Genomic DNA, 28,000 nt, shown 5'->3' on the forward strand with positions numbered 1-28,000 from the left:
ATGGACCCTGCAAAAAAACGGGAGTTCTACAAGAGGCCGGCGCAGTCTACAAATTTTGCTTCACAGAAGGTTGTAGACTTCTTCATCATCTTCATCATTTGGACTACATTGGAGTAATTGAACTAACAACCATGACATCGAGACCGTCTCACCACCACCACCTTCAGTCTGCAGGACAGGGGGAACCCTTGAGACAAGCTCACAAGACCTTCGCTCGCACCGTGCTGGAGGAACCCACCAGCATCAGCATGCAGTGCTGGAGGAACCCACCTGCATCAGCATGCAGTGCTGGAGGAACCCACCAGCATCAGCATGCAGTGCTGGGGGAACCCACCAGCATCGGCATTATGCAGTGCTGGAGGAACCCACCAGCATCGGCATTATGCAGTGCTGGAGGAACCCACCAGCATCAGCATGCAGTGCTGGAGGAACCCACCAGCATCAGCATGCAGTGCTGGAGGAACCCACCAGCATCAGCATGCAGTGCTGGAGGAACCCACCATCATCAGCATGCAGTGCTGGAAGAACCCACCAGCATCAGCATGCAGAGGTGCACAACATTAACCGACCGACGATTTCTGGAACCCTCGTCATTTTTAATTGGATGAATTATATTTCCAGTAACCGGATTTGTCTGAACTTTGAGATTGTTTGCGGAGGGACTTTCTGGCTAGAAATTTTTGTGTTGTATCCTATTTACTTGTATTATGTACTTATTTCCAACAAAATTTCACTATTCAATGATTCCCTTAACTTTCAAATTAATGTTGTTACATTTGAAACGTCGTTAATATTTATTATTACTTGCTAAACCTGCCTTTTAATATACCAATATCAACTCAAGAATTGTTCAAACTGCTGGAAAATGGGAATGCATTCTCTAGTCATTAATTGTATGGATAAAAATAAGAAAATTTTGCCATCACATACTAATACATGTAAAATTGTAGAGAAATTAAGTGAATTATGATAAATTAAGATTTATCTCCACTGTCTTAAGACACGTTAATTGTAAATATAGTAAACTATTACTAGTAATAAAGTAAACTATTACACTACATCGGTGCCAGGAATGAATGTATACAGTACAGGGAATTTGTTATTCATCTTTTCTGTCAACGAAATCAAGATTAGTTCGGTCGTATTGTAGAATTTCATGTGCGCTGTTACAATTTGCCGTGCATCCGTTTGCAGTCTTGCTACATCACGGCGCTCTACTTCACGTTTTCGTCTCTCACGTCCGTTGGTTTTGGTAACGTTTCTCCTACAACAAATATCGAGAAAATCTTCACGATATTGTTTATGCTGCTCGGCTGTGAGTCGCTCCAGAATTTTTTTTTATGTCTGTCCTACCAGGCACTGTAAATTTCCAGGCATATCATATGGGTTAAGTTGTTCATCAAAAAACTGTGTTTTAACCGTAATAATACACAGTTAAAAACCGTATTATTGCACAATGTTATTGATACACCGTAGAACCGTATTATTGCATCACGTTTTCAACGAGATTGACAATCTTTTTCAAACGCAAGTCCACCAAATTCGCCGCCTCGTATTCGAAAAACTCTTCGGGTTAATGCGTTTCTGGTTTTATTATGCTTAGACTGGATATTTTCCATGTCTATTTGTTTTGATGTTAGCTTTTAAGATGCAACGTTTTAAGAACACGTACCTTGTCGTGTTGATCCTTGTGTAATTTCTTGCTGAGCTTATCATTTTTCCTGTATTATTTGCTGCACTCGTCACATTTAACAGAATCCTAGGATTTGTACATTGACATGAACATGAACTCTGCATTTGACTTAACTATATATATATTCTTAACTCTATATTCTCTAGTTCGAAATTAACATTAATGCTAATATTTGCAATTTTGGCTGCAGTTTTCCGGAGCAATGAAATGCACCTAATTTTACCAGGTTTCATTGAAGACCAGAGAGTATTTCTTATTGACAATTTTCTTATTGTTTTTCTCTATCCAGCGAATTAGGCTCTTGATAGGAAGTCAAAATCCAAATATCAGGTTTCCAAGAGGCATTTTATTATAATTTTACGACGTTTCGAATGCAACTAATTTTACCGTAGATGTCCTACCACGAAAGGTTGTTAACGGCTGGCAATATCCACGGAACATGATGGTGAAAACGTATCAGACGCCAGTCATTTTCGTAGAATGTCATTATCTTCTTCGTGTCTAATATCGTGGCTTGAAAGGTCGACCATTAAATATTCAGTATTGAACTACACCATTTTTGTGCGCATGTCTACCACTGAAATATAGGATCTTTAATTCGCATGAAAATTTATTTTGCGACTCTCTTATTTTTTGGGTTGAATTATTGACATGAAGAATTGTGTCGAGACTCGTGCAGTTTTGCTATTAATGTGTAAATTATTTTGTAGTTTATTATAGTACATCCGGTGTTTGAAAAATTGCCAAGAAAATAGGGGAATTCATTTTTATTACTAGAAATATTTTTAAGCTTGATCAACACGAAAACTTACGAATATCATGTCGATTCCAATTTAGCCAAATTTAGAGTCATAATTAGCCTTGTACTAGTTATTTCGCAACAAATATAAGAAATTCTAAAGATTTATCGTAATAATTTTTGTTTGAATATTTTTTGTATTTTGCAAGATTATTCATAGTATTTTTCATCTAATTTATCTCCTGCTACGTACATGTAAATATTCACTCATAATCAACCTTTCGAGTCGTGAATACATCTCGTCTCGCAGTCTCGTTACCTCACTGCGCTCTACTTCACCTTCTCGTCGCTCACTTCCGTGGGCTTCGGTAACGTTTCTCCGACCACCAATGCCGAAAAAATCTTCACCATTTTCGTCATGATGCTTGGGTGTATGCACACATGATTTTTGTTAACTGGATGCCTTACTGCTGCTAAAAAAACTGATCCATTTTGCTGGTCCTGATCTAAATATGCCACTTTACTTTAGAATAGATAATCGAACGTACGCGTATGGGCATAAGGAAATTTGTGTTGACATGGCTTTGTTGTTGAGCTAAGCAATTGAAATTTTATAGTTATTTGCTTCGTTAGGTATGATCTTGCTTCATAGGGTTATAATTAGTAGCAATACGTTTATTTATTAAATTAATTGATTAATGAAGACGGGTTTTCTGCTGGCCATTAGCTTTTAGCGGCCGTACCTTCACTAGCGCGTTGTTGAATTCGTTTGAATTAAGGTTTGTTTTGACCACTTTTCAATTACATTGACACTCGGAACTTTCGCTATAGCAAATCGCGGCATTTGTATTCAACATAAAACCGAAAGGAAATAGTGTTTTTATTCGATGTAATACTTTATGGTCCCTCTTCAATGCAATGGAAATGTTATACCATAACACACCAAATGGATTTTTAGCTATAATTTAGTTTCTTCAACCTGGGAATATTTCATACTGTCATAATTCAGTGGAATTAGGTTATTAATTTGCATGATTATTTTCCACGAAAAAAGTATCGAATCCATCATTGGGTTGTAAATCTGATTAAAAGAACAACACTAGATCTTCACGTGGCGTCTCCATGCACGTGCAAATTTTTGTAATGCCTTTCATATGATATTTCCCGGCTTAATGATCAGACTCCAGTTTTTTCCCGCCGTCTAAAATATTCTGGCGCCACTCTGGGTCCTTTCAAGACTCGTAAATTTTGAAAGTTTTCACTTGGTTGGATTTATTATTATTTTATTGAACAATAAAATACAAAAATGAACATTTCCGTGGGTCGAAATGAGCTCGAAGTGTTCCCTAGTCTGATGCCGCTCCCTTAATAACGGTCTGCGTGGAAGTCGAGCGAACCATGCGTCAATAATTTGGTTTGTGCAGAAAATATTCGTATTTTTCCCGTGAACTTTCTCATGCAGAATTATTGTTCAGATATTTTTATATTCATGGAATCTAGAGAATTCTTCTGCCGAGAATAACGGCCAGGGCTGAACTCGTAATAATCTCGGACGTGATATGGGACATGTCTATTTTCTCCTCAGTTTTACGCCTTGAAGTCTCAGTCCGTAAATGAACTGTCCTAAATGCAGAGTTTATCGATAGCTGATCAATTGAGGAGATACATCTGTTATCAGCTATACTTATTGTATAATTTTCTTTTCGTTAAATTTTGTTAATTTTTACTTAAAATAATTAATTATATCCAGATGAAAGCGTTTGCATTTAAAATGAAACAACTAGCAAGGTTTTCCGTTTTGTTTATACAAATTTTTCATTATCATTGTCCATGTTTCCACTTTAATCTTCAAGGCAACGATTCCACAATCTGCAGGAATTTGAAATTCGGACAACGAATATGCTTGTTTCGGATTGTGCTATTTTACGATAATGCAATGGTGCTCAATAACTGGAAAAACCTCAATAATAGTCGTAAGCGATTCGTACCCTATATCATGAATGTTATAATTGTTGCACTAGATGTAGATTAATGTCACGTATTGTGTGTTTTTCACCCCCCAGGCTAAGTACGTGACATCACTGTACTTCACGTTTAGCAGCCTCACGAGTGTAGGCTTCGGTAATGTCGCAGCTACCACAGATGCCGAGAAGATATTTACGATATTGGTGATGCTTGTAGGGTGTAAGTAGCCTTTCTCTCGCTCTTCTTTCGCATTTTATTTTCCTTCCTCTCTTATGTGCTAATTTCTTGACTCTTTTCATGTGCTTGCAGTAATGTAATAGTGTGTGTTTTTGTCTCTTCTCTTATACACTTTTTTGCATCTGAATGTAACACTTCGTCGATCTCAATTCTAGCTCGCGTTGAATGAGTTGCTATCACTTCGCTCGAACTTTAACTTTATTAATTTCTTTTTCAAAATTTCTCTTTGTTCAATCCGCACGACTGTCATTTCTTTGACGTCGATGAGCAGCTCTGAACTACAGGCTGCATATTTTTAACTTGCCTCAATAATGATTTTGATTAATTGATGCTAGAGTTCAGTAAATTTTGCAACTGTTCGTCGTTAATTTTAGCTTCATATTTCTGCACCAAGTTGCTATTAGGTTGGACACGGTACAAATGCCTTACCTATGTCTCTGACTTGTTTTATTTGTATGTATAAATTCTCAGTCCATTCTTTAGCACTAGTTTGTGCATGTTACAGAAATTTTTCTCTTAGCTGCAGCTTGATCCTTTCCCTCCCCCACATCTCCAAATTTTCTTTCTTGCTGATTTTCTGTAGGGAGTAAGAAATTGTGATTTACTTTCTTGCCGTCTATCTTGCCTTTTTTCTTATTGAGTGAGATTCTTAGTTCAAACGTACTTTATTTAGTGCTTCACGAAGCTACTTCAGTTGTGTGCTGCCCTAGCATGGTTGTGCCGATGATTCTCTTGCATAATTGACTGATATTATGTGTGTTATACTCTTACATTATTATAGGTTCGTTTTAATTTTTATTGTGGTAATGAGTATTCATCAAATCATGACATACGGCAGATATACTCCGCCATTTTTATTCGTCCAATTCTCGCTGTTGAAGATACTCTTGTCATAATCGAAGTAAGAATTTGGTGAATTTGGCTAATTTGTTGAATTGAAAGATTTTATTCAGGTGCATTGGAATTGAATAGATATTTGATTTTTTTCAGTTATAATTTGGCCCAGAATTTTGTAATTTTTCATTAATAACAACGCGAATAATTTTGACGATAATGGTGCATCTGTGTGCAGCACTTATGTACGCAAGCATCTTCGGTAACGTATCTGCCATCATCCAGCGACTGTACGCTGGTACAGCCAGATACCACACCCAGTTTATGAGAGTTAAAGAGTTTATACGCTTCTACCAGATACCAAATCCGCTCAGACAAAGAATGGAGGAATATTTTCAGGTGGGTTAAGATGCTTTTGTTGTTTTTTAATAAATATTTTTTGTAAACAAATAAGTCCCTGGTATTGATGCTCGAAAGGATTTGTCGCTAAACTCTTCCACCCTTGAGCCTTTGCATTTACATCTACCTTTGCAGATGTAGATTTTGCATTTACATCTGCACGCACAAATACCAATATAGAGAAATGGATTTTAAATGCATATCTAATAACTGCTTCCTATGCTTTAGCTAGCAGTGATTTGCTCGTATGTTATCTTCTTTTGAAGTAGTAAAATGAATATGATCACTAATCTTGTAAACCTTTTGATCACAGAAATGTATCACTCGATTCACAACATTTCATTTAGATTTTGATAGGGAGACATTTATGATATTGAAGTATTTGAGAGTGTTAAAATGCAAAGACTTCTCAAATAATTTTTTACTTATTTGGGAGAAAAAGACATCTGTTTTACATTTTTATTACATTTTTGTACCTTTCCTGTTACTTGTCTGGCTTTTCTATTTTAATTACGTTTCTCAATAAGTCAGCAGTTTTTTTTACCTATGATATGAACTATTGTGCATGCCATTAATGGTGACATTGTATTGATGTCATTAATGTTTGTTATGCACAGCACGCGTGGTCGTACACTAACGGTATCGACATGGGCGCCGTGCTGAACATGTTCCCCGAGTGCCTGCAAGCTGACATCAGCCTTCACCTCAACGAAAGCTTGTTCCAATCCTGCCCCTCTTTCGCGGGTGCTACACCAGGTTGCCTTAGGTCAGTGTCAGCATTATTATATCAATATTCTAAGAGCTATTCATCTTATTCATCATCAAAGAGCTATTCATCCTATTCATCATCAATCAAAGAGATTCATCAAAGAGCTATTCATCCACTTGAGGTAATTGAAGAAGACCAACGTTCCATTCATTCATTCAACGTTCTGGTTTACGTTTATGTTAGAATTATTCATTAAAATTATCCTTTATTTACTGATCTCTAAGTATCAACTATGTTTTGCCTCCGAATTCGTTTTTTTGAAATCTAAACCATGGAACAAAATATATAATTTTGTTCCATACTTATAATATGGAAATTATAATAATTAATAATTTCTATTACAGATTGAAAATCTAAACCATGGAACAAAATATATAATTTTGTTTCATAACTATAATTATTTAAACCATGATTATAATTATTTAAATTATAATAATTTTTAATTTCTGTTGCAGAGCTCTAAGTATGAAGTTCAGGACGACTCACGCGCCGCCCGGTGACACGCTTGTGCACAAAGGTGACGTGCTGACCGCCGTATACTTCATCGGCAGAGGATCCATTGAGATCCTCAAGGATGATGTCGTCATGGCCATATTGGGTGAGCTTTGTCGACCAACTCTCTACGTGACAGGATACAAACAGACTAATGTCATATAATTTTTATAAACATATGACCTATGTTTTTTGTAAATAAATAAGTTCCTGGTATTGATGGTCGAAAGATTTGCCGCTAAACTCTTCCATCCATTTAGCCTTTGCATTTACATCTACCTTTGCAGATGCAGTTTTTGCATTTACATCCTTGCGCGCACAAATACGAATAAAGTGAAATGGATTTTATCCCATTTCCTTAATAGACCTCCTTCATAAACCAAAAAATTTATAAACCATTTGAGCTCTATTCTTCACTCCAGTTGTCAATATCGACCAATTTCGCTCTGAAGGATAGATGAATCTTTAGTGTGTGAATTTTCAGTTCTTGCCACTGAAGGACCGTTGTATTCACGGTAATTATACAAGTCATTTGCCAATACAATCAATTATCGAGCAGGCAAAGTCAGCTGCCGTCAAGGCCGATAACTTCGCCTGCAGCTCCAAAGTTGCCGGCTTTCAATAGAAACGATCAATTTTTATAAACAATACTGAACCAGGTCTTTCTGGTGCGATTGCAACAGTTTTTTAGTTTAAATGTGTAACCCAACAACTCGTAGCTCTGACAAGTATTAAATGTTTTTTTTTTAGTGGCGAACGGCGAGGTATGTGCTGTTGAATTTGGCGATCGAATCCTATACATCACAGTTCTGACATGTATTATACATTTTTTGTGACAAGCGGCGAGGTATGTGCAGTTTCTGTTCAGTGGCGACTTATGTGGCATCGACATTTGACGATATATTTTTTTGCAGGCAAAAACGACATCTACGGGGAGAACCCGTGCATATACCCGTCCATAGGGAAGTCTTCGTGCAGCGTGCGGGCGTTGACGTACTGCGACCTGCACCGCATCATGCGCGACGACATCCTCGACGTGCTAGAACTCTACCCGGAGTTCCACGAGACTTTTGCGCGCAACATAGAGATTACGTTTAATCTTAGAGATGTGAGTGGTGATATCTTTCGATTAGTTTGTATTATAGGGAATATTGTGTAAAATCCATGAAGATGACGTTTAATCTTAGAGATGTGAGTGGTGATATATTTCGGCTCGTTTATATTATAGGGAATATTGTTTAAAATCCATGACGATGACGTATAAGCTAAGAGATGAGTGGTTATATCTTCCACATCATTAAATATGATATGGAATCATGTAAACAATGCACGAAGATGACGTTTAATCTTAGAGATGTGAGTGGTGATAGCTTCCACATCATTAAATATGATATGGAATCATGTGTAAAATGCATGAAGATGTCGTTTTATCTTAAAGATGTGAGCGGTGATATATTTCGGCTCGTTTATACTATACGGAATCGTGTGTAAAATGCATGGAGTAACCACTCAAGATGTAACCACTCACATACCTAGGATATGTGAGTGGTTACATCTTTCGGCTCGTTTATATGATAGGAAAAGTTGTGTAAAATCCATGAAGATAACTTTTAATTTGAGAGATTTGAGTGGTGATATTTTCAAGTTAATTTTCAGTTGTGTAGTCATAAGTAGAGTGCAACTTTCCATCTCGGAGATGTGATTGGCAGCTCATTTATCAGGCTTTGAATCGCAAGTAGAGTGCATGCATGGGTATACATTTAACCAAATTAAGAGGTGTGAGTGGCGACATCACGCTATCGATCTTCTGGCTCATCTATCGCTAATGTCTAGTATGAGTAGCATAAATAAGGATTGCGTTTAACTTCGACCATGTGAGTGGTGAGATCTCGCAGCTTATCAATCAGTCATTTAATCATAGGTAGAGTGCACGAAGAACCCTTTTAACAAATTTTTAGCTGTGGCCTTTCTCATAAAAGGTAAGCGGCACGCATTATCGCCTTTGAGAAGTTTTTTGTTACGGAAATGATAAAGTATTTCCCTTGAAACCAAGATAGATTCATTATAATGGTGCACGATATTGAGTCAGGTTTGTAGCTACATTCATAGTAACAAATTATTAGAGGAAGAATTTTCGAATTTTCACAATTATAGACGGCACGTTAATGCTATGGGACTCAATGAAATGACACAACGCGGAATAGAATTCCTCAGGAACAGGATCAACTGAGCTTCGAGCCCCAACGCATAATATCAACTGAGCTCCCAACCCATGTATATAATATCAACTTAGTGTAAATCCCCCACCCATAATCCCCGAACTCCGTCTTGAACTATCAACTGAGCTTCCAAATCCTGCATATAATATCAGTTGTTCTTCTAACCCATTCCTGCAAATCCTGCGTGTAATATCAACTGATCTAACGCATCCACGTGTCGCAGGAGGAAGTGTCGGGGGTCGACCCTGAAGTGATCCGCAAGAAGCGCGGGTCGCTCATGCGTCACAATTCCTTCGAGTCCGAAGAGACGCAAGTGAGAAGAAACGCATACCGCCTCCCCAGACGACGACGTAGGAACGTCAGGAAGAGACGCAGCAGCGAGGAGGACTCGGAGACGTGAGTATTTGTAGCCAAATAAGGAAATGTATTTACAGACTTCATGTTGAGACTTAAGTGCCTCCGATTGTATGGGAGACCTAAAACAAACTAGTGATGCATACCGAATGTTCCTAATAGAATAGAGTATTAATGCCTATTACTATGACGTGATGGAAATTAGCAAATCAAACAACATTTCGTACAAATTTATCAACAAATCTCACAGGGGTGGCTGTCTATGAAATTCTCAAGTGAGGTTCATTCATTTTCTAGGGTCATGGTTATTTAGTCTATATTATGTCTAGTAGTAAAAAGTAGCTTTCTTATTCTATAAGAGTGGCAAAAAACAACGTGTCAGCAGGCAAAGAACTGTTTTTTGTTCTTCCGCGGTACCATAGCTGTGCCAGGTGCAAGCAGTTAATGTAACACCATAAAGTTGTTATTTTGCAGCTGACCTCGACGATTTTTTTTACCTCACCATCACACTATCTTCCTTGAAGCGTCATCCATTTAATTAATTATCTCTGTACCCCAGCCATGAATTGCCGTATTTTAATACATTGAAAATGTTATTAGGGAGATATTTGTTCATTGAGAAGCCTGTTTTGGTAATAACAGTCTAAATGAATACCGAGTTATACTATCAGTGTGTAAAGAAGATGGAAGGCATCTTAAATATCCTTGCTTGCATGTTGGCAGAAAAGCCAATGTCAGAGGTTCTAGCCTGCAGCTAACACAGTAGATCAGGCTGGATGAAATACGTAATGTTCAAGTCGTTTAAATGTTGGGTAATACAACTTACTTGGCCGAATGATGCACTTTGAGACATTAATTACAACTCGGCATTGGTTAAAATCAATTATTCTACCCGGCTAACGAATTAGCCTAAGGACTCGTATCGTTTATAATTGAATCCCGATTAAAATCTTACCAAGTTTGAGGACCTGTTTTCTAATATTTCATCCTTTCGTGTTTATTGCAAGTTTTATTTAAAAATAATTGAGCGTATGAAATTACTTTTCTTCAAATATGTCTTTATTTAACCAATTTTCTTCGTATCCAGAGACCGTCGTCAATGCTATTGGCCTCGTGACTCATTCATCAGTTGACAAAGGGACAAGAATTTGCTTTTCTATTTTGTCGGAAAAGTTCTCTGAGGGATTTATTCGGCAGCCTTTACTATGTGTTTCTCTCCCGCTGTTGTCTTCACTTCCTCTTTGTCAAGTTACATATATTGTCCAGATCAATAGAACTTTCTGCAAACCTGTTCAATCTGAAACAGTTATACATTTTTCACTATGACAATCAGTAAATTAGTCAGCTTTCTGCAATAGATCCTCATTGTTTTTGTCTCTCAGTGACGGTTCAGGGGGCGATAGACGTGGTGGTGCTCCTGACGCTGACCCTGAGGGCGGTAGAGGAGGAGGAGGACCTAGCGGGAGTAGAAGCAAAGGTGGTCACGTCAACGGCAGCTGCGGCGCTGTGGTGGAGCGCGCCCCCGACCGCGGCGACGGGGCGCCGGGCGCTGCTCAAAATTCCGGCAAGACTGACTCGTCGTTCCTCAAACCGCCGCCGCACTCGGCCGAGGGCAAACCTAACCAGGGACGGTCGGGATTAACAGGTTCGTTGTGTGACTGCGTAATTTTATTCGTTGAAGTTATAATTTAAATAAACAATGAAAGGTTCATTGTGAAATTGTTAACAGGTTTATTGTGTGACTGCGTAATTGTATTCGTTGAACTTATAATATAAATAAACAATGAAAGGTTCATTTTGAAATTGTTACTTTATGTTTGATTTGTTAATTTTTAATTTTAATTGCTGCGAAATTGTGAGATAAAAGTTTTTATGTTGATTCCTTTTAACCTGAAATGCATTTTTTGGCTGCATCGTTCATGAAGCCATACGCGACTGTTAGACAAAATTCTTTTTATAATGAATAAGATTTACTCTTCTGCATCCGTTTTCGTTCAGCATTTACGTGCTATGATACTTCTTAGTATTTTTTTTCACTCACCAGTTTATTGACTACTCCGTTAAACAATTGGCGGATAATAATATTATAAATTAATTATAAGTCTAATTAATTTCTGCCGTATAACTGGTTAAACGGGTAATATTGATTAGGGAAAAGTCGGCTGTTAATTAACACCATTCGTTCTATTAGGTAATGAAAGATTATTCTAAAAAATTAATGTGTTTAGGTAACTGAAGTTGCATCATTGCCTTTCTGTCATTTTCCTAGTCTTCCTGGTATCCAATTTGAACATTTCAAGTATATCTAGATTCTAGATAGACCAAGGTTTCCTCGAGTTTTGTTATGGTTTAATATGAATTGTCGTCGATACATTTCAGTCGATAAAATGCATTCTTGTTCCTGCATTAGTCTGTAATTGAGGGCAATACGCACGTTGCTGCTCCTCAAGTTACCGTTTCTTGCGTAGTTCAGTTTCAAAAATACATCTTTACAAATATTATATGCAATACATCTGTCCAATACAAATATTATATGCAATACATCTGTCCAATATGCAATACTTCTTTCCAAATATTATATGCAATACATTTTTTCAAAATATTAAATGCAATACATCTGTCCAAATATTATATGCAATACCTACATCTTTCCAATTATTATATGCAATACACGAAGTCCGGATGCTAGTTTTCATCAAAATAAATATTTGATACTGCTCATAACTGCGCTTGCTTGAAGCTTCTCGCACGAAGACCTCCTGCATAATTTTTTGCGGCAATATTGGCAATATTTTAGTTCAACGGCGATGTGTTCAGTTGCGATTCATGTTTGTTTCATGCAGTTCTTAAGTATGTTCTTTTGGGTTTTCAGAGTGGATGACTTGCTCGGCGGTGGAGTGGAATCAAGCGCCCATCAAAGCCTCGATTTCCGGGAAGGACAAGGGCCGGGCAGCAGTCCGGGGGCCATCTCAGCGCCCCCATGCTCAGGAGGCGTCTTCTCAGGCGGTCCTCTGAGCATGACCAGTAGTTACGTGAGCAGCANGTGGAGCGCGCCCCCGACCGCGGCGACGGGGCGCCGGGCGCTGCTCAAAATTCCGGCAAGACTGACTCGTCGTTCCTCAAACCGCCGCCGCACTCGGCCGAGGGCAAACCTAACCAGGGACGGTCGGGATTAACAGGTTCGTTGTGTGACTGCGTAATTTTATTCGTTGAAGTTATAATTTAAATAAACAATGAAAGGTTCATTGTGAAATTGTTAACAGGTTTATTGTGTGACTGCGTAATTGTATTCGTTGAACTTATAATATAAATAAACAATGAAAGGTTCATTTTGAAATTGTTACTTTATGTTTGATTTGTTAATTTTTAATTTTAATTGCTGCGAAATTGTGAGATAAAAGTTTTTATGTTGATTCCTTTTAACCTGAAATGCATTTTTTGGCTGCATCGTTCATGAAGCCATACGCGACTGTTAGACAAAATTCTTTTTATAATGAATAAGATTTACTCTTCTGCATCCGTTTTCGTTCAGCATTTACGTGCTATGATACTTCTTAGTATTTTTTTTCACTCACCAGTTTATTGACTACTCCGTTAAACAATTGGCGGATAATAATATTATAAATTAATTATAAGTCTAATTAATTTCTGCCGTATAACTGGTTAAACGGGTAATATTGATTAGGGAAAAGTCGGCTGTTAATTAACACCATTCGTTCTATTAGGTAATGAAAGATTATTCTAAAAAATTAATGTGTTTAGGTAACTGAAGTTGCATCATTGCCTTTCTGTCATTTTCCTAGTCTTCCTGGTATCCAATTTGAACATTTAAACTAAATATAGTTGGATCTAGGTTTCCATAAGTTTTTTTATGGTTTGATATGAATGTGTCGTCGAGACATTTCAGTCGAGAAAATGCATTCTTGTTCCTGCATTAGTCTGTAATTGAGGGCAATACGCACGTTGCTGCTCCTCAAGTTACCGTTTCTTGCGTAGTTCAGTTTCAATAACGTGTATGCTTGCTGAGATCGTCTCTTCGTCACGTGCATGTCTGTATGGAGGATGTGGTATTTTTCCGCTCTTCTATTTGTTTTCTAGTGAAATGTTGAGAAACTTAACTTGTTGGGAATTGGACAATTCGCAGACGGGATTTGTGGCACGGCTTTCATGCCTTTTCAACAAACGAATAGACAAATCTTTTCTTGAAAGCAAAGTTAATTCTCTTCCTAAAATCCTACTCACCACTAGTGGGACGTTCATCGCTGTCGTTACGAATGAGCACGTTGTTCTGGTGCTAGTTTTAGGCTCAAAATATTTTAGTCTCGAGATTTTTAGTCTTATTCAGTCGAAACAGATTTTGTAGTCACATGCAATACCATCAGGGATCATGATAGATTTTTTGGAAATTTTCTGGGTATTTTTTATCGGTTTAGGACAACATCCTTGGTCATTGATCATCTGTATGCTAGTGAACATGAGCGTCAGTCCGATAGATTTATCATTTCTTGAGGCTCTTGGCACAATTGGTCTTGAAAACACGACGTTGTTAGACCCATGCCCGCGATCGCTCGTAACCTGAATGCCTTTATTATAGCGATGTCTATCGTTCTCGATAGTAACTAGAATGGCTTCAATAACACTGCTTGTCTCGGCTCCCAGCTCATGTGCTTAAGTTATCTTCAATTATTCATATAATGATTTGTTGAAAACAACCCAGAAGTTGTGAAGTTGTGCTCGCATATTTATACGTCTAACTGAAACTTCACTGAAACTTGAAAGTCTGTATTCCACCCTTAAGCACTTTACCTGAGAAGCAAAACTTTTCCAGATTTTATAATAATATTTGACTGTGTACTAGCTAAGTAGCTATAGTATTTCAGATACAATATTGTCCCGTAAATTTGAATGTTCTTTATGGTGATAGTTGTACCTAACTTGAACATTTTGTGTAGTCTGGCCATCCCTTTAAATAACCAGCCACCCTTCCAAATAACCATTAGTGTGCGGCAGTCTCGCAATCGTAATTTTTACTTTCTAAATAGAAATTTCCAGGCATATTTCTATATAAGATTATGAAAGTTTTGCAATTTTTTAATCTCTAGAAACTATGATTTCAGTTTAGTTTTCAACATTTTTTACCGAAATAAGTGGTCATTAACTAGTCTTTCCCTATGCTATTCCTAACGTAATGATTTCTTAATCCTCGTCTGCTCTTTCTTCTTAATAACTGGTAAATTTCAAGTGTTTGGGATTGTTATTTTTCCTTTCCCCGTGTAAAAGCTATACTATTAACGACTATTTATATTTTTCCGCGTTTGTTTAGGGGTGATTTCCCACCTGAAGCGTAGCTTTACTGACCTCTGGATACCCCAAAACGAAACTCGAATGGCTCGTTCCAGCACTCGACCTGGTAAGACGACGTTGCTATCGCGTCATTCATTGCTCCACTACACGTATATATTTGAACAGTCGTGTTTGGTGTCACCACTGAAGTAGAGCAACGCTTATCCAGCACTGTATTCGCTTCGTCGCTGCTATATTCCCAATTTTGTATATTTTTTCAGAGCCGTTTTCGTTCCTTGGACTGGGTTCGGTCTAATGAAGTTGAGGAAGTTTTTCTCTACTTTAAAGTGTTTTTACTTGATTGAATTTAGTATTCTAAGTATCGGTTCGCTATGTCTGATCAGGAATTAGAAGAATTATGTTTTTTGGATGAAAAAATAACAGATTAAGAAAAATTTTGTGGAAAATTCAATGAGGATTCCTAAGATGGACTTTTCTTTGCTGAGCTTGTCGAAATAGGTCCTTTAGCCTCGCATAAAAAAAAAACTCGAATATCTCCAGAATTCTTTTCAGTGATCGTGATTCCATATTGTCCATGTTATGCTCGATTGCTGATCGATTGAAAATTTATTTACGTTAATGAATGTTGACACCGTCTTGAGTTTAAATGTTTCCCGCATGTTTTTGTGTTAACCTCCTTGAAAACCCTGCAGCTTTTTATGTAACTCCCTATTTCAACCTAATGGCAATGCTTCATCGCAATGTTAAATTTTTATATTTGCAAAACGTGTAACAGTTTTCGCTGAACCTACCCATAGTTAGCAATCGATGTTATAGCTCATAGTTGATTCCCAGATGAATGTTTTCGGTTTATTAATTTTCGCCGGGACTTACAAAATATTCATAGAACCATTCTCGATCGTTTCCTTACTGAGCCCCTTTCTTGCACTTTATGAAAATTTAACTGAATAATACTGAAGCATTCGCGGTATCTACCCTAACAAAATTTGGGGACCGCCTAGGCTTCGGTCGAATAGTCACTACACTCGGCACAAAGTTATTCTGGGTTTGCCTGGCCACCCGACCGAAATCAGTTTCTGGTCAGAATCTCCTTTCCGACTTTATAGTCGCCTGAGAGTATAACTAGGGTTGGCCGAACCGAGTCACACTGAGCTAGGAAACTGCCCAGAGGCAGCCCTTCGAACCCTGAGTCGAAGTAGACATAGAGACGCTGATTTACGCGTAGTCCGAGTCCGAGGCGACCCCTAATGCAGCGTCGCTCACGCCTCTAAATTTTGTAAGGGTAGTAAGTTTGGCGGCGCATACGCTTTGCGTCAATTATTTGTTTATACTGTCAGTGACACGTCACTATAGTGTCATCCTAGGTATTTGCCGAATGTCTCACCCCGTTTCAATATTTTTCTTGTAAGTGCATTTGTTATGCCCATGTTGATTGTTTGCGGGCATGTGTCTCTGTTACTAATTCATGACCCAAAGTGCACGTCTTACTATTAAGTATCTAATTGCATGCTTCGTGTTAGAATATGGCTGATAACGCTATTGTTATTGTCTCGCTCATCAATATTCGTGCTGACAAAAAATTAAATAGTTTCTCGTGAATGTGAAGAATACCCATGCATCGTAGAGTGCTTTACTCTATAGATTCCTCAGCATAATGTGTGTTGAATAGTTTATAGAAATTTTTGGAAATTTAACTATGCGAGCATTTAGATATCGACGCGCCAATTATGAATCGGCTTTGCGCATTAGAGTTTAGTTTTTATTTCGAGCGGTCAATTTTTGAGTAGATTTTGTTTAACATTACTTGTTGTGTAAACAATAACGCTTATCTTCTGTTATTCATGATTCAAACTAATTTCAAATATTTATGAAAAATACGGCAGGACGGATAGGACGTATATGTTTGTACAGGATTTGATACATTCCCAACCGTCGGCTGAAATCAAGCCACGTTCTTAGCGAAGTGAACAAATTCTGAAGTAGAATTAAACTCTTTCATACCGCAGACTAATCTGCATGCATGACACTTAACTGGTCAAAGTAGAATACATTAACGAAAATAGTTTATTCTTGTTGTTATTAGATTTTCCAGAGTTTTCTTCGGGCCGCCAAATATTATTTTTAACTGTGATTGTGAGGCTAGACAGGTAGTTGCATCGAAGTTAAATTCAAGTTATTTCCCCTATGATTCATTCTGTTATTTTTAAGTTTTAATATCAACGCCATATAGTGTGTGAAACTCGCAAGGCACATCATTTGTGGGAAGTTTGATAAAATTGTATATTGTTGTTTTACTAACAATCTGCGGTCGGATGAATACCTTGAAATATTTTGGTAGTGATATATTTATTTACTGAATCGTGATTTTCCTTGAATTTAGTTATCTATGTGAATTACTTTCGGCAGCAAAGGCAGAAGGTATCTTGAACTCATTCTACCTCTTGACGCGTCGCTGTCATTTCTGCAAAAAAATGGAATAATGGACTATTGGTGCAATGTAAAATGGTGTGTGCTGAAGAAGCATGGTCTATATTACGTGAACGCTTGAGTCAGCTAGAACTGGAGATGGAACGAAAATTTCTTCTTTCTAGTTGATGTAAAATCGTTAGTCAATTTGAAGCAATCAATTTCTTACCCTTAAGATGATCCAAGGATCTGAACACGAGTGATGAACGATAATCGCAGTCTAATCTATTACTTGATTAGTCCTGCGATCGGTCCTTAACATCAGTCAATGATTTAAAAGGCATTAAATAGCTGACATTTTACAGTCGGCCGTGGAAAATCAACTTTTGTTCTGTAATCGGTGGCTTAGTTTACTCGCACTCTATTCGCCTTATATTCTGTCGTGTTATCCTTAATCCTCTACCACCTGACATGAGTAACCAGAGCAATATTGTCACAAGTCTACTTCCCAAAAAGGATACGTTCTAGTGAGTGCAAAATGACTTGCACTGATGGTTGCCGCCACGTACGACAACTTTAAAATGTTCTCTGTTGCGTACAAACATCCTCAGCTTGCTACACTCAATAGTTTACGTATAATTTAAGTTGAAAGTTATGTTCCCGGGGCCATACTTTCAAAACTCGCTAAGTGAACGTAAGTACTTACGCTCTAACTTCTTGTCTATGATTAGTGGATTTTGCTCGCAAGGCCGTCAATGATTGGGTTATGAACTTAAGTTTTTTTAACGATCTCTTAACTTTTTTGAAAGTATAGGCCCCGGAGAGTAAAATACGGAGGTAGAGAGTTGATTACTAAGACGCATGCCTGTGCAGGGGCGCTGTCCAGCGTCGTACGGGAGAGCAGGTCGCGCTGCTCGTCGCCCGGAGCGCCCGGCAAGGAGGACGCGCCGCTGCTCATGCACGAGGCGCCAAGTGAGTGTACCTTAAGCCTGGCCTTAAGTCGTGAACGAATATTGCAGTCTTGCTGACCTTCTTGCGTACAAAGGTCCTCAGGTTGCTACACTCAATAGTTTACGTATAATTCAAGTTGAAAGTTATGTTCCCGGAGAGTGACATACGGCGTTAGAGGGTTAAGTTGAAAGTTATGGCGCTAAGTGAGTGTACCTCAAGCCGGGCCTTAAGTATCTGCATCAAGGCGCTCAGCCGCAGTAGCCGTCTATGGAGATTCTTAGCTATGAATTCGACTGATAACTCCCCTCATAAATAAGATACAAGTCTGAAATGTGGAATGCTATCCTGGCTAATTATTTTCAATTTGTGGATATTAAGATAAATTATGTAAACTTTCTATTACCACTGTTTGTATTGTCACTGTTTGTATTACCATTTTGTACTACAATTTTGATGTCTACATAAGTCTAAATCTGCTACAATTTTGATGTCTACATTACAGTCTAAATCTGCTACAATTTTGATTTCTACATCAAAGTCTAAATCAGCTACAATTTTGATTTCTACATTACAGTCTAAATCTGCTACAATTTTGATGTCTGCATCACAGTCTAAATCTGCTACAATTTTGATGTTTACATCACAGTCTAAATCTGCTACATTTTTGATGTCTACATCACAGTCTAAATCTACAATCTGATGCGGATTTAGATGTCGCCAGTTGTTGTGCCTATATTTTCCGACACTTCAGAGAACTATATTTGCAATTATAAATATTGCCAAGAATGAGTATAGCTGAAAGTGTGTTGCTGTTCACTGCGCAGTAGCGTTCAGACAACTATATTTACAATTGTTAATATTGCCAAGAATNTGTGCGTGCTGTTCACTTCGCAGTAGCGTTCAGACAACTATATTTACAATTATAAATTTTGCAAAGAACGAGTGTGACTTAAAGTGTGTGCTGTTCACAACTATATTTTTAAGTGTTAATATTGCAAAGAAAGAGTACCTATAGCTGAAAGTGTGTGCTGTTCACTTCGCAGTAGCGGAATGTTCGAGTCCTGACCGTCGCGCGGACAGTCCCGTGTCGCGTCTGGGGGGCGGCGCCCCAGCGGGCAGCGGATTACACTTCAGCGACGTGCACGGCCTCAGCTACAGGATAGACACGCTCTCAAGGTCCTTCATTCTGCTACATGAAATCTTGTAGATTTCTTTTATGAATTCCTCAAAATGATTCATTACTTCACAAAATTCTTCATGAATTCGTCGAAATGATTCATGAATTCGTTAATAGGCTTCATTAATTCGTCAAAAGGTTTATTGTATTGGTCAAAACGCTTCATTTTTTTCGTCAAAATTTATAATTCAATCTTCTAAATGATGCAGTTAGAGGATAGTTTGTAAGAGCTACTATTCAGTAGGAGTTATTCTGCAAACCGCGAGCGCAATTTCAATAAGAAAGAATTTTGATTTCTTGCTAACTGCTTATTTTCATAGAATTTGGTCTACATTTTTGAAGGCCGCCGTGAATATCTGTGTAATTCTTCTGGCTTGTAGTATTTCTGTTTGCTTTCGATTAAAACTTTTCACAAAGATGAAAATTTCAATTGTGCAGGCAAGTTCACCATTTGGAAACTCGTGTCAGCGCAGATATTCAACAAATCCTGGTTTTGCTGCAGCTACAATACCAAAACTCCCAAGCCAAGCCGCACCCACTCCAGGACCAAGAAATTGTGAGGAAATTATTAATTATGAATATTATTTAATAATTACAATCCTATTGTGATATGCAATTGCACTGATTATAATCTTTACATAATTAGGAAAATAGAAACAGCGTAATCGGGACTGTCGAAAAACCCGCATAAAATAGTCCAACATTAAGAAGAAATTATTCCCCGGGTATAAATAAAAAAATTTCAAAAAATAGTTTAAATTTTTCCTCGCTTGTATTTCGTGCACCATTCTCTCCTGCATATTCCACACTAATTGTAGTATTTGTTCCTTGTTCATGCTATAGATTAATTAAAGGTGGTTCCTGAGATTTTTTAGCTCTCTGTGTGTTGTAAATTTTTCTTACTGTACAACTTTTTCGATAACATAAATTTATTGGCCGTATAAAACAAATTTATTTTTGCATTCAAAATTTTTAACTAGCCCGCTTTTTTAACTCTTGTTTTCCCCTTCTTAGTTTTTAATTATTATTTTAAATAATATTATCCAGATTTATTAACTATTATTATTCAATTATTGAATATTGATGTTTTTATTCAGTCTCCCCACACGGCCATCACTCTGAGCCCCGAAAGAAGACGCCTTTCTCCCGGGCGCCTGAGGGCGACCGTCTCAGCGAGCACCACGGGGCTGACATCCTGCACCTCCTACGCCTTCAGGGACCCCGCCAGGATGTTCAGAAGAGCCACGTCCCTACATGAGCCTCCAGCCTCACAACCTCTAGCCATGCATCAACGGTCCCTTGATGCTTCTAGACAACCTATGTGAGCCCTCATCCGCTGAAATGTTATATGCAATACATCTTTACAAATATTATATGCAATACATCTGTCCAATACAAATATTATACGCAATACATCTGTCCAAATATATGCACTACATCTTTCCAAATATTATATGCAATACACGAAGACCGGATGCTAGTTTTCATCAAAATAAATATTTGGTACTGCTCATAACTGCGCTTGCTTCAAGCTTCTCGCACGAAGTCCTCCTGCATAATTTTTTGCGGCAATATTGGTAATACTTTAGTTCAACGGCGATGTGTTTAGTTGTGATTCATGTTTGTTTCATGCAGTTCTTAAGTATGTTTCTTGGGGTTTTCAGAGTCGATGGCAATATTTTAGTTCAACGGCGATGTGTTTAGTTGTGATTCGTGTTTTTTTCATGCAGTTCTTAAGTATGTTTTTTGGGGATTTTCAGAGTCGATGGCAATATTTTAGTTGAACGGTGATGAGTTTAGTTGCGATTCATGTTTGTTTCATGCAGTTCTTAAGTACGTATGTTTTTTTTGGGTTTTCAGAGTCGATGGCAATATTTTCGTTCAAAGGCGATGAGTTTAGTTGTGATTCAGGTTTGTTTCTTGCAGTTCTTATGTTCTTTTACGTTTCCAGAGTGGATGACTTACTCGGCGGTGGAGTGGAATCAAGCGCGCATCAAAGCCTCGATTTCCGGGAAGGACAAGGGCCGGGCAGCAGTCCGGGGGCCATCTCAGCGCCCCCATGCTCAGGAGGCGTCTTCTCAGGCGGTCCTCTGAGCATGACCAGTAGTTACGTGAGCAGCAACGGCAGCAGCAACGGCAGTAACGGAGTAGCACACGCCAGGGCAGGAGTCAGCAGCCTGCCTCCAAGAACCTGTCCCTCCATGCCCATCACTCCTGACCTGGACACTGATGGCTCCAGACCTTCTCCTCCACGCAGTCAGTCACAGCCCACGGACCTAACACAGGTGAGTGCTGCAGCAGTCTGACATCACTCAGGTGAGTGCTGCAGCAGTCTGACATCACTCAGGCGAGTGCTGCAGCAGTCTGACATCACACTAGCTAGTACTGCAGCAGTTAGGCCAAACTCAAATGAATATTTCCACCAGCCCTACTGAGTTTACATCAAAAGAGTGAAGTGACCACCTGAAAAGTGACGTTTAAAAGCAATGCTCTGTTTTGCCTTGGTTTCTTTATTAAATATTCAGACGTAGTAGTCGCAGGTCAAGCTAGAGCCCGCCAGATAAGTTAGTTGCTGTTTTCTCTCATGACTCTCTTTGGAATAACTGAAGTGTTATTTTGATCCATACCCCTTTATAGTGTGGATTTTAACAGTTTTATTTGCGTGATTCTTCATTACTCAGGAAACTTCCTGGAAGCGAGATGTGTGTTCTCACGGTGTTAGAGGAACTGAAACTTTTATCATTTTCTTACTGTTACTTTTTTTCTTGAAACAACAAGTGAGGCTTGCACTCTTATATCTACGATCTCGAATTCGGCTCGTTAATAAAAAACATGAATTACTACTCACCTTAAATATCACAATTAAGTGACAAATGAACTTCAAAGCGCTATTTTTCACAAAGAAAACGGCCTTTATCGTTCACTGTCTGCTGGTAGTAACTGCCATAATCAATATTCGGCAATTCTAGTAAATGAATTTTTGGTTTGGCACTATCCGGTAGCGAGCGTTGATGGTACCTAGTCTACCGAAAAAAATCACTTTACCTGTCCTGCGTGTAAAACGCCTACAGTGCAATTATTTTTGTACGATGACCGAAATGCCTTAAAATTGTCACTTGACGTTACAATGCATGCATATTCAGTATAAAATACATGTAAATCAGTCGGTAAGTAAATAATGGACTAACACTGATAAATCATAGATGTGATCGTTAGATTCAGAGCTTCGGTGTTGCTTTGATTTGATCTGTTTTCTGTTCGGAAGCTTTAATGGAATTGCTGGCTAAATGTTGCAGAGTGTTGCTGACGCGTGTGGCTCTACGTGCAAAAACATAGGATAATTTACGTCGTTTTTTTTTTTTTTGTTCATGTTTACCCAACGCCTCGAACTAAAAAGGTTGAATACAATTCAGTCCAGCGGAGTATTATTTAAGTTCTCAGGAACACAATATTTCCACACCTAAGTTATGTCCTCAACTATGCAAATGTTCTAATTAACTACTTCCTACGTTTTAGAACAATAAATTCTACACAAATTGCATGTGTGCACATGATAAATTCTGCACTCTTTCACTCACGATAAGGATGAGTAGGATCCTCATCCTTCAACTTTTTGAAACCCTATTGTTAGTTTACTTTTAGAATAATCCATTACCAGCGTTTTTATTACGAATTATTTCGCAGTTCTTCGTACAACTTCATATTAATTAGTATATGTTAATTTGAGTATTAGACTCGAAAGATTTTACATTTAGTGTGGAGTTGATTTTAACAATTTTTCTTCACGCAACGTACAAAAAAAAAAGTATGGCCCCTGGTGAACGGATTTGGGGTCCCCAGGCGCGTGGCCGTCGCAAGTGCCGGTCTCCCCAGCAAAGCGGGTCCCAAACTGGAGGGACTCCAGGTAGCCTGGACCCTTGGGCACCTCGCAGGGAGGACTCCAAGGGGTCCGAGCCCGAGTCCTGGGGAGATTTTCGCTCCCTAACTGAAGCTCCCATAGCTCGACTAGAGTCCCTCGACGAAATGGATTCCCTTCCCGTGAGTTCCTCTAATCCTGCCTTGGGAGCAGCTCTCTGCGGCACTCTTAGCAGTGGTCGTCCCGACCTCCTATCTTTGCTTCCCAATCCTAAGGACTCTCTTGCATAGCCTGGGGCTTATTAAACCTAATCCTTTTTTTGGTGAATTGGGTGCGCAATTGAACTTCCCTCCGTCTTGTGCAGCCCTAACATGTGCCTTCAATGTGTAGATCGTTATTATTGATTTTGATTATGATTTATACTGACAATGTTTCTTGCTGAATGTTGCATCGTACGATTCAAGGAAATTTGTAACTTGTAATCTTTTCCGCTGTGAACGGCTCCTTTTGTTTATTTTCTCCTTTGAGATTCGTTCATGGGATATAAAAGTTCAGGAGTATAGTGCCAATTTTTAATTATTTGCTGGAAATCGTTGCCTTAGTTAACAACATTCTTCTAAGATTTGACTTGCATTTTCTCGGGACTATTTTTGTATGAGGTTTAATGTTTTGTGTGACATTTGATTAGTTCCATTATGTTCTAATATCACCAGAAGTGCAGAGGATAATTAAAATTTTTGAATATTCAAGTAAAATAGAGCATGTTTCAGTTGATTTAGTTTATGAAATCTGCAATCTGAGTTTTATCTGTTTCTCACTGACTAATTTATAGCGCGATAACTTCCTTGTATGTCGCATGCGTTGGTTGTCGTCTCTGACTAACCTTGCATGGATAGGATGCATGAACATATTTCACTTTAATACATTGTTATAACTTTATTTATGTTGCTAGCCCTAAAGTTTACATTTTTAATGACCATTGAAACATGGCCTTGCGTTCTCAAATATTGCTGTCAACAATTACTCCGTGCATTTGATGAACAATTGAAATTATTTTTCTCAAAGCAACAGTGCACGCGCAGACAAACATTCGCGAGAATTGTGATCGCCTCTCGTAGTTTCGTGCCTCAAATGCAAATGTTTTTACCTTCTCATGTGTTTCTTCGTTGCCTGATTTTGCGACCTAGAAATAATTCTTCTGAGTTATGTCGTGAACAATCCATTGTGGTAAAGCCATCAAACTGGCGCACTGTTTTAATTAATGTGCACAATATTATTGAAAAACATTCTTCCACCAGATGCACATTTGAACAAACTTGCTACTAACTATACTATGCAGAGATATGAATACGCTAGCTCATATTCCGGAAGTAGCACAATATCCGAAAGTAGTACAATACCGCTCATTATTATTTTTTTGATGCAAAATAAACTTATTGTTATTCATCACTAGGAGGTTCTTAGTTCAAAACGTTCGGAAGTTATACACATGATGTATTGTTTATTCTTACTTGTTCGTGACGTGTTAGTGTGTGCAATATTGTCTGCATCAATGTTCTCTCCTGTTCCTGATGTGTCGTGAAAGTGTGCTTTATACTTAATCTGAACTTTTAATTGTACATTTTTTGTACATACGTGTTAAATTGATAGTTTTTAATTTTTCTATAGCATTTTATCATATTAACTATGTTATTATTACTGTAGTATATCAAATGTGTTTTCATTACTTACATGACGTGGTAGACTGAGAGTTGGTGTTGTGGTGTTGTTCTAAGCGCCTCATTCTATCCTCTATTATTTATTATACGCTATTATTATTATTATTATTATTATTATTATGTGTTACGTGTGGTGTGCTGCTTTGCTAACTACGCGTCGTCGTTCCATGTCTCCAGAAGAGCCCATAGTGGTTCATCCTACGCTCTCCTCCTCGCCCATCCCCCCTCGCCCATTGCTGAAGAATGCGTAAGCTCTTCTATCTTTCTAAGGGCCCATACTTTCAAAAAAAGCTAAGAGATCGTAAGTTCATCAGCCAATCGTTGACGGCCTTTCAAGCAAAATCCACCAATCATAGACAAGAAAATAGAGCGTAAGTACTTACGTTCGTTTAGCTAATTTTGAAAGTATGTCCCCTGGCCTTCTAATTGTTGTTACCTCTAGAGGTGGTTTGCTATTAGCCAAAGAAGAGCTAATATTAGTAAATTGCTCCGTACTAACTAAAAAGTGATCCTGATAGGTACAAATTTCTTCAGTTTTGAATTCGTTTTCTTTACCCTCCGTCAATTCATCAAACTGATGATCGCTATCGTTGTTGTAGGAAAGCTTTATTAAATTCTGAATGTGCCCAAATCAGTTTTCACTTAAAAGTTATCGTTCCATTGCCATTGGAAACGCATTTTTCTTTGTTCCAGCATCTCCTACAAACTGTCAAAAGTTATGTCTGGAAAGGAAGTATAGAAATCTGCTAATGGTGAACCGCCTCTACTCATATCTTCAGTTTTACTCTCACTCTCTTTTCCTTTTTATTTAAATTTACGATTTGTACCAAATGTGATATTTTTCATATCCTTCTTTGCAATGAATATGAAGTAAGACAAGAAAGTTTATATTATCCAATTTAATGATCTGAAAACGTATTACAAAAAGGCGTTAAAAAGCGTTTATCTATGAAGAAATTTGGCAATTTCACCAGTTGCATAGTTAAAAATGTCTAAAATTTAACTACTCGCCAAAAGTTCTACTTAACACACTCATAAGTTAACAATGTTTTTTCCATACTGACTTTAATTTTCATCGGATAGGCTTACGTAAGTAAACTTATCGTAAGCCGCAGTTAAAAATTTCATCTCATTTCTTGCTTTTGACAATCGTGACCACATCACTTCAAGCCCAAGGTGTGCACTGATGCAATGTAAATGCCATTCAAAAAGAGTGGGGGTGGGCTGTTGTGCTCTTATTTTTTTATGCATAATTTCATCGGGTAAATCGAGAAGCTTCTCATTCAATTAATATATGCGTAAACGACGTATTTAGTATGAATTGACTGAGAGTGAATTTTGAAACGAAATAATCTAGCGGTTATTATTATATTTTTTAGTTAGGTGTTATTTCCATGTTTAATTTGCCTAATTTTGAGAGAATTCGATGAAAACTACTGCGATTTATTGTGTATTATTATGAAAAAACTTCATATGCATAGGAATTTCGAGCAGTAACTGGTCCCGTTACCGATACTTTGACCAACGCTAGTACGTTATTTATAAAGGTACCAGCGACAACGTAAATCTATTTAATGTTCATTCAAAGAATGTTGTGTCTTTGTGTCATTTTCATTACATTATCTTCTACAGGAGACTTTGAGTGAAACCAGTCCTTCGAGAGTACAACAAAAGCAGTCGCCTTCTTATTTACCTCAGTCTCGGCAGCAATCTCCTCTGCAACAACAAATTCCAAAAACTTTACAACAAAAACAACAGCAACAATCTCCATCTCAATCTCTACAATGTTCCCCACTGCAAAATACTCCGTTAACTCCACGGCAATATCCTCAGTTGCCACTATGCTCACCGACACGGCAGCTTGATTTTGATACGTCGTCTCCTCATCTCTCTAGGTCGTTTTCTCAACAAGCATCTCCAATTTTCTCTTCAGCAAAGCCTTTAAATTCTTCTACAGAGCAGTGCTCTGATCGACTTCATTTTCCTCTTGAATTCCCATCAAAACGACCGCAGTCTCCATTACAGCAAAAATTACTCTCGTCACAGCAACAAATATCTTCTCAACAGCAACATCTCATACAGACACAACAGCAGTCCCCGTTTCTGTTCGGTTTTCCTCCCATAAGAAAATCAATGCAAGGATCCTCTTCCTCGAAAAGTCCATGTGATACAACCGTGTCCATTGCAACGACATCATCTGGTTCGGAAGACAAGCCTTCTCAAGTTTAGCCGCGATATCTAAGCTAATTATTGTTATTCTCATCACCATTAGTAATAGCTGTTGATATTTTTGAGCAGAATATATGCGTTATGAGTTGATCATGAACACTTGTACCATTCTAGCCATTTACCGAAGATGTTAGTTCATTTTCCCCTTCATTAATTTTAGCTACATTTCGTTTTTGAGTTTTATTACCAGGATATTTTCAAAAATAATAAAGCAAGAACATCTGATGTTTCTAGGAAATTCCACCGATTACGTCGTTTCAATAGCAATTCTACACAGTTCCTGATTGCTGGAAAATCCGTTGTACGAAGTCGCGATTTACCTTTTATCCATAGCCCCTTCAAGTCCAAAAATAAATTTTATTCATATAGAAATTGTTTACTTGAAAAATTTTTTTATAATGAAACCATGTATAATCACGAGCATATAGAGGAGTGAATTTCCAATTTGTGTCGCTTTCTTTACCGTCTACAATTTGTATTGATAGAGCACCAGTCAGGAAAGTAGCGTTGTTTTCATGTCGAAGCATTAATTCGACTCAACACTATGCCTTTTATCACAATTTTACACGGATCACTCATGTCAATTGAGGTCACTGGACTATTTTTTGGAGAAGACAATGAGGAAGATTGTGACTTAGTCACCGTTAGTCTTCACTCA

General features: G+C 38.0%; 1 protein-coding gene across 1 annotated transcript; it reads left to right on the top strand.

The window, feature by feature from the left end:
* Positions 1–27,975, top strand: LOC108668689 (potassium voltage-gated channel subfamily H member 6). Its single transcript, XM_018155932.2, has 15 exons — positions 1–69; positions 4,496–4,616; positions 5,707–5,867; positions 6,485–6,633; positions 7,092–7,234; positions 8,043–8,236; positions 9,571–9,743; positions 11,084–11,346; positions 18,285–18,383; positions 19,406–19,538; positions 19,978–20,095; positions 20,637–20,860; positions 21,491–21,824; positions 23,380–23,577; positions 26,746–27,975. The coding sequence occupies exons 1-15, from the start codon at positions 1–3 to the stop codon at positions 27,340–27,342; spliced, it is 2,976 nt and encodes a 991-aa protein (XP_018011421.1). The 3' UTR covers positions 27,343–27,975.
* The last annotated feature ends 25 nt before the right edge of the window (positions 27,976–28,000 follow it).

This window comes from Hyalella azteca, unplaced genomic scaffold (assembly GCF_000764305.2).
Source record: "Hyalella azteca isolate HAZT.00-mixed unplaced genomic scaffold, Hazt_2.0.2 contig14389, whole genome shotgun sequence".
Classification (NCBI taxonomy): Eukaryota; Metazoa; Arthropoda; class Malacostraca; order Amphipoda; family Hyalellidae; genus Hyalella; species Hyalella azteca.